At 49.2% G+C, this 13,355-nt stretch overlaps 1 protein-coding gene across 1 annotated transcript; it reads left to right on the top strand.

Annotated features, from left to right (window-relative positions):
• The first annotated feature begins 4,663 nt into the window (after positions 1–4,663).
• LOC125552906 (MDIS1-interacting receptor like kinase 1-like) lies at positions 4,664–8,127 on the top strand. Its single transcript, XM_048716624.1, has one exon. It carries the CDS (start codon positions 4,778–4,780, stop codon positions 7,880–7,882), a length of 3,105 nt encoding a protein of 1,034 aa, XP_048572581.1. The 5' UTR covers positions 4,664–4,777; the 3' UTR covers positions 7,883–8,127.
• Positions 8,128–13,355: the final 5,228 nt, after the last annotated feature.

Raw genomic sequence — 13,355 nt, 5'->3', positions numbered from 1 at the left:
ACCAACATGTGATTGTATGGTTAGGAAGACAGTGGTATCATAACCCACCAGAGTTTAAGTTCTGATGCCCGCGTTTATTCTGAATTTATTATAAAATTTCTCTGGATTTATCACTAACCATCGACTCGAGCTATCGCGCATATCACACCTTTTCTCTATCTATAATAGCCAAAATATCATGCTTGAGGCAAAATTATGAGTTACGGCAGGTGCTAAGAAACTAGGGTGTTTTGTTGTACGAGAGTAATTGCCATGCCGTGTTGCAAGGGCGCTTGTAAAAACTCTAAACTCTATTCTCCTCTTATTTAATGGATGAGGCAAATCTTTTGCTTCCGTTTCGAAAAAAAAATGCACTGAATTTTACCTAACTTAAGGCGGGCACTGCAAAATCAAATGCAACATGACACACTATCTCCCCACCGAATTATCTTCTCTACTAACCACAACGCGCTGTATTATGATCCACTAGCATTTGGCAGTGCAAATGCTGCAACATGGCAGGCATGTGCAGGGGATCCATCGGCGTATCACGTAGTATGCCAACCCGGTGGGCCCAATAATTCGTCGCCCATCTCCAGCTCTAACATGGGAAGGTTCTGAAGAAAGGGGCCCAGCCTCCCCAGGTCGAGTGATTGGAGCTACGCTGGGGATCATGCTATTTGTTGTGCCATTGAGCTACACACATAGAGAGGACTAGTTTTCTATTAGGGCAGTACAGTACACTCCTTTTTTTAATTTCTTACATAAGAAAAGGACACTTGATAAATAATGGTAGAAACAGTTGAGTCGGTTGGGCTGACTTTTTATAAGGTGGGAGGACAAGGGTCCTGTTGCTGCCTGTACTTTTCAGGTTGTTTATAACCTGGATGTTCCCCTGAGCCACAGGATAGTATTGCCACTGAAACAAATAGCTACGTACTTCTCTCACAGACTGAAAGGAGAACTCTGTGACCAACTGTGACGGTGTGGAGGAGATTTTCAAGAAGTAAAAGGAACGCTCCTGGCCTCTGCATGATGCAGTGATTAGTTTTGTCTGTTTGGATTGCTCGATGCTGTGAGTTTTCAAGTTTGTACAAAAGAAAGGTAGAGGAGATGGTGTTGATTGACGTTCCTGGACTTGTTTGGGGGCTAGCTTAGTAGCTTTGCCTCGTCACTACCAACCAGTAATTTAATTACACCCGCAAAAAAAAGTAATTTAATTACACCCAGTGCTTGGTCATGACAGCTTCCAAGAGTGGGAACTTTCCAGGACAGATCATCCAGTGACATGAACCATATAAACCAAACAGGATTGTTGCGTATCATCATAAAGATTGTGGAACATATATGTAAGAACCTGCCAATGAATGTGTACACACAGTTGAGATGATTATTAGCTCCCCCGCAAAAAAGAAGAAGAAGAGAGATGATTATTAGCTGCCCTAGACGATCTATACACACAGGCAAAAGGAAGCATATCTATTTGATGATGATTATTATGTATTCCCTCCGTAAAGTAGTGATCTAAACGCTCTTATATTAGAAGTAGTTATGAGTTATGACTGGCATTTCTAGGAGTTATAATTAATGATCTTAAGTCTGAGGAAGTGATTCCTGTGCGGGTACGGGGGGATGTACACATTCACTTTTTTTTCGCGAATATGCAAAATTTGCGTATCGTTTCATTGATAGAAGGCACCGCAAAAAAAAAGAATGGGTACAGAAGATGGTACAACACATGACACGGACGCAAGAGGCGTGAACATGGTGCACGAAACACAGAGACATGAGGAACTCGACCCAAACATAAAAAAACACAGCTAAACTCTCCAACCGAAGAAGCAATCCAACCAACAACTAGACGACCGACATCTCCAAAGACAGCATCAAGGACGCCGCGAGCAAACAAGACAACGCCTTCACGAAGGAGAACGACACCAAGACACCGTCGTCGTCCGATCCGGAAAACCGGACCTAGGGTTTCCCCTGATGCTCGAAGAGGGGCAGAGATAATGGCCAAAACAGCGCCTCCAAGAAGGGAACGACACCCACGAGTGTCGCCGCTGCCAGCACAAGATGCAGGGATTTCTTCCCATCCAAATTCTGAGCAATCCCATGCCGTCGAAGCACAAGTCGGAGAAGAGGAAGTCAAGCATAGGCTGGAACTGCGACTACATGAAGGAGAGCCACGTCCAATGCCAAAGAAGGCACCGGTCATCGCCGGACGTGCGAGCTTTGGAGGAGGACAAGGTTGCGTGGCTGAGCGAAATGGGATGCAATGTCAATGCGACGGTGACCGGAGCCCCGGACAAGCCGGGATCTGGAAGGGAGTGCAGATCCAGGCCACTAGGACCGGAGCAGCAGGGGCACCAACGGGCCAAAGGAGCTGGAAGGGGACGCAGCTCCCAGAGCGAGTCGGACCCAAGGATGCACCAGGATGGACGGCCAACCAAGGGCACCGCAGGGTGTTGGGTGCGGAGATGCCAAGGAGTCAGCGAGCCATAGGAGCCGGAAATAGCGCAGCTCCTGGGCTGCGCCGGATCCGAAGCCACATCAGCTGGCCATGGACGCAGGAAGGGGGCGCGGGTCCTTGGCCGTAGGGTCGAAGCAGCCCCTGCAAGGTGGGTGAAGGATGAAGAAGGTTCGCACGCAGCCACATTCTCGGCCGGCGCGCTACAGGAAGATCATCATCCCACTGTGGGTTGCCGGTGCCGCCAGGAACGGAACTGGGGGCGTGGCGGGCCAGAGGGCAGGTGGGCAAGGGAAGGGGAACAGCCCCGCCGCCGCCATCCCAGGGCCCGGCGCGGCTTCTCCGGTCGGCCCTCCGGCGACAGCGATGCAGAGTAGGGGCGGCGAGCTGCCGGCGGCTAGGTTTCCCCGAGTCGCCCTTCATATTCATCAAGCTTCCCAGAAGTCTGAACTTTGTTTGGCATAATTGAAGTAGATTGTGCTTCTTCTTCTTCTTCAGTCATTTTAAAGTAGATGTTCTCACCTTTTTTTTTCTAAAGCAAGCGATGTAAAAAAAATGTTTCCCAAATGAACAGTGCATTACTTTAAAAAAGTATTATCTTGCATTTGACAATGTCGTACCATCAATGTGCAGCTACAGGAAGATAAAGCATGATTGTCATCAGGAATCTTAATCAAGGAGAAGAATATGGCTTCCATGTGTTGGGAATAATGTGCCCTGGCCAAGTTGTGTATACGCTTTTCCACCCCTATAAAAATGTCATGTCCAACAACAAAATCCATATGCATGTTCCTTCACTGTTTACATCCCTATCTTTTTATGGAAAAGATAACAGTGCTGCAATCTAAAAGAAATTTAACGGTTCAAATATCACATACCAACAGAAGCAGACCAACAGAGTTCTTTGTAAATGTTGGCCGCTCTTTATTTTGCTATGGTGCATTTATTAGGAATTTTCTTCTCAGTATCCAGAAGCATCTTCGATAAAGGGCACATTTACTAACTCAAAATGTAAAGCACTGCTTAAGTGCTTACAATGGATTATTGTTCAGACACTAAGCATAAGATTCTTCCTGAGTCAAGACTAATGAAATCAGAGGGATAAAGTAGTCTTATGTAACTTTTTACTCCTGGTATTAGGCACTAAAATATGAGCTATCTATCAAACCTGGAACAGAATCTTACAGTCCATGTAGATTTGCCTCTGTCAGGGATCACTGACAAAAGCTCCCTTGTAACCTGCAAGGTTGGATTAGTTTCAGAACCAATAGTTGTTTAAGACCCCCCAACAGCACGCTTGCTACTCTTCCTCTAACCTCTCTTTTAGTACCTGGCAACTAAAGTAATCCTGTTGCTAACCATGCATGTCAACTCTAGTAAACTTCAGATTGTTCAGAATGACACTCAACATAACAGTCCCAAACTGTACTGAATCATTAATGAGCTCAAGATTGTTCATGATTTCTTTTCAGCTTGTAAAACCCTTTCTCTTTTAAGAACAAACTTTATGGCAAAAGGAGGCCATCTGTCATGTTTAACACTAATCATATTTGCTGGAAATTCAGTATGTTCATCTAGTGCAGGACAAGTAGGTGTTTCCATTATTCCATATGCATTTACCATAATCCCCCCTTCAGTACAATAACCTTTCTTAACTGCAAAAACAAGTCTGTCCACACTAATTAACACATAGAAATCAATAGGGAATCAACCCCATCCATCTTAGGGCTTAGGCCGCCATGTTCTGTGTGTCAAGAAATGATTGCAGCTGAGCTTAGTTTAAACCATCAAGACAAAATCCTCTCTCCAATAACCAAAGCCTTCTTCTCCCCACATTCCCCTTCACCACATGGGCCATGTCTCCCCAATCCCCCAATAATTCCAAGAGCATTTTCCAGCCCATGTCCATGCCGCCTCCCAACCTTTACACTCTCATGCCGAGCTGTTCTTGTGCTAGCTACCTAATGAGCTCACTAATCACTGGCCATGTGTATACCTAACACTGCAACACATGCACCCACCAACACACACTAGCTGGTAGCATCACCAATGCTATGCTACCAAGTAATGCTAAATTATTCATGTCAAAAAAGGAGTACATTATTCGTTATCATGGCGCTTAAACTAATGGCCTAATCCCATCCTAATCATAGACACACTCGCTTATATACTTTCCTGGGAGTTTCCCTCCATTTCTCTATTGCTTCAAACCAAGGCAATCAATGGAAGCCCGCAACTAGGACGTAGCTAAGTGATCATCCGTCGCAGAGACCAGCTGAGCGGCGCCAAGGAGTGGAGGAGGAGAAGGGGAGCAGAGGAGAGCCGAGCATGGCGGCGAGTGCTACTGGGCTGAGTAGCACTGCGCGGTTCTTCTTCTCCCTGTCCTTCTCCTTGTCGCTCCTGTGCTGCGTCGCGGTGTCCAATGCCGCCGGCGACGAGGCCGCGGCGCTGCTGGCCATCAGGGCCTCGCTCGTGGACCCGCTGGGGGAGCTCCGCGGGTGGGGCTCTGCGCCGCATTGCGGCTGGAAGGGCGTGAGCTGCGGCGCCCGGGGCGCGGTCACCGGCCTCAACCTCGCCGGCATGAACCTGAGCGGCACCATCACAGACGACGTCCTCGGCCTCACCGCCCTCACCTCGATCGTCCTTCAGAGCAACGCGTTCGTCGGCGACCTGCCCGTGGCGCTGGTGTCAATCCCGACGCTCCGGGAGTTCGACGTCAGTGACAACGGCTTCACCGGCCGGTTCCCTGCTGGCCTCGGCGCGTGTGCCTCACTGACTAACTTCAATGCGTCGGGCAATAACTTCGTCGGCCCGCTCCCGGCCGACATCGGCAATGCCACCGAGCTCGAGACGCTCGACGTCAGGGGCGGCTTCTTCTCCGGCACGATCCCCAAGAGCTACGGCAAGCTCCAGAAGCTCAAGTTCTTGGGGCTCTCGGGCAACAACCTCAACGGCGCTCTCCCGGTTGAGCTATTCGAGCTCACGGCATTGGAGCAGATCATCATCGGCTACAACGAGTTCACCGGCCCGATCCCGGCAGCCATTGGCAAGCTCAAGAACCTCCAGTACCTTGACATGGCGATCGGCGGCCTGGAAGGCCCCATCCCGCCTGAGCTCGGCCGGCTGCAGGAGCTCGACACGGTGTTCCTTTACAAGAACAACATCGGCGGCAAGATACCCAAGGAGCTTGGCCACCTGTCGTCCCTCGTCATGCTCGACCTCTCCGACAACGCGCTCACCGGCGCGATCCCGCCAGAGCTGGCGCAGCTCACCAACCTGCAGCTGCTCAACCTCATGTGCAACCGGCTCAAGGGCGGCGTCCCGGCGGGCGTCGGCGAGCTCCCCAAGCTGGAGGTGCTGGAGCTGTGGAACAACTCCCTCACCGGCCCTCTGCCGCCGTCGCTCGGTGCCGCGCAGCCTCTGCAGTGGCTGGACGTCTCGACAAACGCGCTATCCGGGCCGGTGCCTGCCGGCCTCTGCGACAGCGGCAACCTGACCAAGCTGATATTGTTCAACAATGTCTTCACGGGCCCGATCCCGGCGAGCCTCACCAAGTGCTCGTCGCTGGTCCGTGTGCGCGCGCACAACAATCGGCTTAACGGCACAGTGCCGGCAGGGCTCGGGCGGCTGCCGCATCTGCAGCGCCTGGAGCTCGCGGGCAACGAGCTCTCCGGCGAGATCCCAGAAGACCTGGCGCTCTCGACGTCGCTCTCCTTCATCGACCTCTCGCACAACCAGCTGCGGTCGGCGCTGCCATCGAACATTCTCTCCATCCCGACGCTGCAGACGTTCGCCGCCGCGGACAACGAGCTGATCGGGGGTGTGCCTGATGAGCTCGGCGATTGCCGGTCACTCTCCGCCCTCGACCTATCGAGCAACCGGCTTTCCGGCGCGATACCCACCAGCCTCGCGTCGTGCCAGCGGCTCGTATCGCTGAGCCTTCGAGGCAACCGCTTCACCGGCCAAATCCCCGGGGCAGTCGCCATGATGCCGACATTGTCCATCCTCGATCTCTCCAACAACTTCCTCTCCGGCGAGATACCGAGCAACTTCGGCAGCTCGCCGGCGCTCGAGATGCTCAGCGTGGCGTACAACAACCTCACCGGTCCCGTGCCGGCAACGGGGCTGCTGAGGACAATTAACCCTGACGACCTTGCCGGGAACCCGGGCCTCTGCGGCGGCGTCCTGCCAGCGTGCTCAGCCAACGCTCTGCGAGCTTCGTCGTCGGAAGCCTCGGGCCTCCGGCGTTCGCACGTAAAGCACATTGCCGCCGGGTGGGCGATCGGCATCTCGATCGCGCTCCTGGCATGTGGTGTTGTCTTCCTTGGAAAGCTGCTGTACCAGCGATGGTACGTCCATGGATGCTGCGACGATAACGTGGACGAAGACGGGAGCGGCTCGTGGCCGTGGCGACTCACGGCATTCCAGCGGCTGAGCTTCACCAGCGCAGAGGTACTCGCCTGCATCAAGGAGGACAACATCGTCGGCATGGGCGGCATGGGGGTGGTGTACCGCGCCGAGATGCCGCGCCACCACGCCGTGGTCGCTGTGAAGAAGCTGTGGCGCGCGGCGGGATGCCCCGATCAGGAGGGCACGGTGGACGTGGAGTCGGCGGCCGGAGGCGAGTTTGCCGCGGAGGTAAAGCTCCTCGGCCGGCTCCGACACCGGAACGTGGTGCGCATGCTGGGGTACGTGAGCAACGACGTCGACACGATGGTGCTGTACGAGTACATGGTGAACGGCAGCCTGTGGGAGGCGCTGCACGGGCGAGGGAAGGGGAAGCAGCTGGTGGACTGGGTGTCCCGGTACAACGTGGCGGCGGGCGTTGCCGCCGGGCTCGCCTACCTGCACCACGACTGCCGGCCGGCGGTGATCCACCGCGACGTCAAGTCCAGCAACGTGCTCCTGGACCCCAACATGGAGGCCAAGATCGCCGACTTCGGGCTGGCCCGCGTCATGGCGCGGCCCAACGAGACCGTCTCCGTCGTCGCCGGCTCCTACGGCTACATCGCGCCGGAGTACGGGTACACGCTGAAGGTGGACCAGAAGAGCGACATCTACAGCTTCGGAGTGGTGCTCATGGAGCTGCTGACGGGGCGGCGGCCCATCGAGCCGGAGTACGGCGAGAGCAACATCGACATCGTCGGGTGGATCAGGGAGCGGCTGCGCACCAACACCGGCGTGGAGGAGCTGCTCGACGCCGGCGTCGGGGGGCGCGTCGACCACGTCCGGGAGGAGATGCTGCTGGTGCTGCGGATCGCGGTGCTGTGCACGGCCAAGTCCCCCAAGGACAGGCCGACCATGCGCGACGTGGTGACCATGCTCGCGGAGGCCAAGCCGCGCCGGAAGAGCAGCAGCGCCACCGTGGTCGCCACCGTCGTCGACAAGGACAAGCCGGTGTTTAGCACGTCGCCGGACTCCGGTTACCTGTAGTTAATTACGTGTTATCACGTACCGGAGGCTCGGAGACGTGACCAAGATTCAGCGACGTGTATGTTTTGTATACGTATATCCTAGCTCATGTAATCTACTACAACGCTACTTTTTTCACATAGTTTTGAATTTGGGGTTATATTTGGTTTAGTTGGGGGCGACGAGGAACCAATGTAAACAATGTTTATACTTAATTTTAGGATGTAAAGGAATTGGTCTCTTCAAATTCAAATCACATTCTTTTAGAGATTATTAAGGATGTAAAGGAATTGATCATCTAGATGAGATTTAAATAAGTCGGATCTAACTCATTGGTGTTGCCACTGTCTTTGACATGGACGAAGAACAAAGTTGTTTCCTTCCATGATCCAGAGATAGTTGTTCATTGTTAGCGTTGTTTGGGCCCTCTTTGCTTTACCCTCGTCGTCGTCCGCACTTTACTACTACACCTACACTACTTTTTCACATAGTTTTGAATTTGGGATTATATTTGGTTTAGCTGGGGGGACGGGCAACCAATGTAAACAATGTTTATACTTACTACAATTTTAGGATGTGTGTAAAGGAATTGGTCTCTTCCAATTCAAATCACATACTTTTTAGAGATTAGGTTGTAAAGGAATGGATGTAGCAAACTCTCATCTAGATGAGAATTAAATAAGTCACGTCTAACTCATTTTTTTCGCGAAAACACATCTAATTCCTTGGTCTCGCGACTGTCGTCGACATGGGCATGGACCAAGGAGAGATAGTTGTTCATTGTTAGCGTTGTTTGGGCCCTCTTTGCTTTACCCTCGTCTGCACTTGTCTTAAAAACTCCATTTCTTCACTATCACAGCTTTAGGATGTAAAGCTATTGGTCCCTCAAATTGAAATAACAAGTTTTCTAAAGATCTTATAGATTGCCATTATAGTGGCTTTATCATGAACTAAATTGATTTCTCCCATAATCTCGGAGATTGGAGAGGGATAGTTGTCCATGGTAGCATCATTTGAGCCCAATTTGATCACCCTTGTCTATATTTGATTAAAATATATTTATTTATCACTGCTACAATTTTGGCATGTAAAGAAATTGGTCCCTTCAGATTAATGTAGGTTGCTTTTCTAAAGGTTATAGGTTGTGGTAGACTTTCTAGATGCTTGTTTTGTTGTAATCATTGTGTACATTATATAGGGTAGACTTCTTCATATCGCTCTACCTATTGGCACTTAATCTCTTGGTAGTTCTTTCACACACAAAATTATCTTGGTGGTTAGTATTTAGGAGCACTATACATCTCTGTACACGGATTATAAAAACATGGTCGGTCGGTGACCTATTTCAACACACATGGCGGCCTTGGAAAGGGTAGCATGCTTTACAATCTTCTTCTTCACATGGTCAAATACAAACTCTTCACACGCATCTAGCCACGGGGTATGATGTCTAACACACATTTCTAATTTTGTAAACTTTGTTGAGCCTCCAAGCACGCAAGTTTGTAGGACACCAACAACTTTTCTTAAGTGAATGACTTAAGATTTATCAATCTGTGAGAGAAGTAGATGAAAGTGCAATCATGTCATTAATCATATTTTGATATTGATGACAGTATAATTATTGGGTACTAATATGTTTGCCAAGTAATACACATGTTTTTGTTTTTGTCCCGTTAGTACTTCGTGTGAGGATCATAGAACCCCCCCCCCCCCCCCTGTTAAGTGACTCAAGACATGTGCGACAACGAAGAAAAACAAAGTTTTTCGTTTTTTCTTGAGTTATAGGTATCCCGCACTATCAAAAGGGCATCATATGGGTTGGCGAAAGATTTGCTCATCTCATTATCATCACAACATTCTATTCCTATCCAAAAAGTCCAATGCCAAAAGCCTAATCGAGTCCTAGAGTCAACATAGCAGAAGGAACACATTTATCAGTTGTCGGACTATGTGGACAGAATCTGTCGGACTGTAAGGCTTGCCTTTCCACAATACTAGTAGCCAAAACATCTGACCAAAAAATACTCATGAGTCATTTTGTCGGCTAATTGCGCCAAGATAAAACAAGCCATATTTCGAAGTTGGGTGTTCCACAGGACAAACCATTAGAAGGGCTTTCCATCCGGGCTAAGCCGAATTTTCCAGCCACAACGTAGTGGGACTATACAGCGGATGGACCCTTTTCTGTGTTGTTTGTGTTGACCTGAACTAGTGCCAGTGCCCTGACTATCCGACCATAGATTTTCTGCACCAAACTTCTAGCTTTCTTCCCACTATATATACCCCTTCACCACTTCGTGGAGGGGTTGACCAACAAAAAAGAATCTTAGATTTGAGAAAAATTCCCTCTCATTATGCCCACACCAAATCGAAGGTTCCTTGGAGTTGGAAATTTGTGAGAGTTCTTGAGAGAGATTTCACAGAAGCATAGATCCAGTCGTCACGTCTCTTTGCCCAAAGCAATTCGTGATTTGAGGAAGTGTTGAGCATTTGCCCCTTGATCTTGTTACTCTTGCATGTTAGGGACTCCTAGATTGTAGGAGTCTTCCATGAGCAATCAACTTGTGATTTACCCCCATTTTTTTTTTTGAATGTTTGGAGTCCAACTCAAGGTCTACCACTAGTGGTTGATAATCGTATTTGTCATGATATATCAAGGAGAATAGGATGAGCCTTCATGGTAACACTCATTCCTCCAATGATGACTAACTTCCTTCCAAGGAAGTGAACATCGGGATACATCCTTGTATATGTGTCTTTTCTTATCTCTAATCATAGCTCCTTACTTGTGGTTTCTTTGGCCACTTGGCATTGCATTCACTATATCTTGTTGCATTCATCATATACGACTATTTATCTCACTGTGACAATTGTTTAGGCACACCTTTATATTCCGCATAGCCTAAGCTTGCTGATAATTAACTAAAAACTGTATTTCTCCCTATTCAACCCCCTCTAGGGACATATCGGTCCTTTTAATAGGTTGAATGTATGCTTCTTCAATGTCTCTAATTGCCAACTGTGTCAGGAGGATGGACAATAAGTAGTGGACTGTTGGAAGTGCTTTGAGCATGAGTAAATCAATCCTGGAGAGAGTGTTGTTGGATTTGCCTCCACCTACGAGGTGGACACGAACTGGTACATGGACAGTGGTGCCACATATCATATCACTAGAGAGGTCGACAAGTTGGCCACCTGAAACAAGTACCATCAAATGATCAAGTTCATGGCATCAGTCGTCCACGTATGAAAATCAAGCATATTAGTCACTCTTGAAGGAAATATGCCCTAGAGGCAATAATAAAGTTATTATTTATTTCCTTATAATCATGATAAATGTTTATTATTCATGCTAGAATTGTATTAACCGGAAACATAATACATGTGTGAATACATAGACAAACAAAGTGTCACTAGTATGCCTCTACTTGACTAGCTCGTTAATCAAAGATGGTTATGTTTCCTAACCATGAACAATGAGTTGTTATTTGATTAACGAGGTCACATCATTAGTTGAATGATCTGATTGACATGACCCATTCCATTAGCTTAGCACCCGATCGTTTAGTATGTTGCTATTGCTTTCTTCATGACTTATACATGTTCCTATAACTATGAGATTATGCAACTCCCGTTTACCGGAGGAACACTTTGGGTACTACCAAACGTCACAACGTAACTGGGTGATTATAAAGGAGTACTACAGGTGTCTCCAATGGTACATGTTGGGTTGGCGTATTTCGAGATTAGGTTTTGTCACTCCGATTGTCGGAGAGGTATCTCTGGGCCCTCTCGGTAATGCACATCACATAAGCCTTGCAAGCATTACAACTAATATGGTAGTTGTGAGATGATGTATTACGGAACAAGTAAAGAGACTTGCCGATAACGAGATTGAACTAGGTATTGGATACCGACGATCGAATCTCGGGCAAGTAACATACCGATGACAAAGGGAACAACGTATGTTGTTATGCGGTCTGACCAATAAAGATCTTCGTAGAATATGTAGGAGCCAATATGGGCATCCAGGTCCCGCTATTGGTTATTGACCGGAGACGTGTCTTGGTCATGTCTACATTGTTCTCGAACCGTAGGGTCCGCACGCTTAACGTTACGATGACAATTGTTATGAGTTTATGCATTTTGATGTACCGAAGGTTGTTTCGGAGTCCCGGATGTGATCACGGACATGACGAGGAGTCTCGAAATGGTCGAGACATAAAGATTGATATATTGGAAGCCTATGTTTGGACATCGGAAGTGTTCCGGGTGAAATCAGGATTTTACCGGATTACCGGGAGGTTACCGGAACCCCCCGGGAGTCATATGGGCCTTAATGGGCCTTAGTGGAAAGGTGAAAGGGCTGCCCATAAGGGCTGCGCGCCTCCCCCCTCCCCTAGTCCTATTAGGACTAGGAGAGGTGGCCGGCCACCCCTCTCCCTCTTTCCCCCTTGGGAGTCCTAGTTGGAATAGGATTGGGGGGGGGAGTCCTACTCCCGGTAGGAGTAGGACTCCTCCTGCGCCTCCATAGGGCTGGCCGCACCCCTCCCCCTTGGTTCCTTTATATACGAGGCAGGGGGCACCTCTAGACACACAAGTTGATCATTGAGATCGTTCCTTAGCCGTGTGCGGTGCCCCCTGCCACCATATTCCACCTCGATAATATCGTTGTAGTGCTTAGGCGAAGCCCTGCGTCGGTAGAACATCAAGATCGTCACCACGCCGTCGTGCTGACGAAACTCTTCCCCGACGCTTTGCTGGATCGGAGCCCGGGGATCGTCATCGAGCTGTACGTGTGCTAAGAACTCGGAGGTGCCGGAGTAACGGTGCTTGGATCGGTCGGATCGGGAAGAAGACGTACGACTACTTCCTCTACGTTGTGTCAACTCTTCCATTGCGATCTACAAAGGGTACGTAGATCATACTATCCCCTCGTTGCTATGCATCACCATGATCTTGCGTGTGCGTAGGAAATTTTTTGAAATTACTACGTTCCCCAACAGTGGCATCCGAGCCTCATGTTTATGGTTTGATGTTATTTGCACGAGTAGAACACAAGTGAGTTGTGGACGATACAAGTCATACTGCCTGCCAGCATGTCATACTTTGGTTCGGCGGTATTGTTGGACGAGACGACCCGGACCAACCTTACGCGTACGCTTACGCGAGACCGGTTCCCTCGACGTGCTTTGCACATAGATGGCTTGCGGGCGACTGTCTCTCCAACTTTAGTTGAACCGAGTATGGCTACGCCCGGTCCTTGCGAAGGTTAAAACGGAGTCTATTTGACAAACTATCGTTGTGGTTTTGATGCGTAGGTGAGGTTGGTTCTTGCTTAAGCCCATAGCAGCCACGTAAAACATGCAACAACAAAGTAGAGGACGTCTAACTTGTTTTTGCAGGGCATGTTGTGATGTGATATGGTCAAGGCATGATGCTGAATTTTATTGTATGAGATGATCATGTTTTGTAACCAAGTTATCGGCAA

This window comes from Triticum urartu, chromosome 4 (genome assembly GCF_003073215.2).
Source record: "Triticum urartu cultivar G1812 chromosome 4, Tu2.1, whole genome shotgun sequence".
NCBI classification, from domain to species: Eukaryota; Viridiplantae; Streptophyta; class Magnoliopsida; order Poales; family Poaceae; genus Triticum; species Triticum urartu.
Note: the sequence above shows the minus strand (reverse complement) of the source record. Positions and strands in the feature narration are given on the sequence as shown.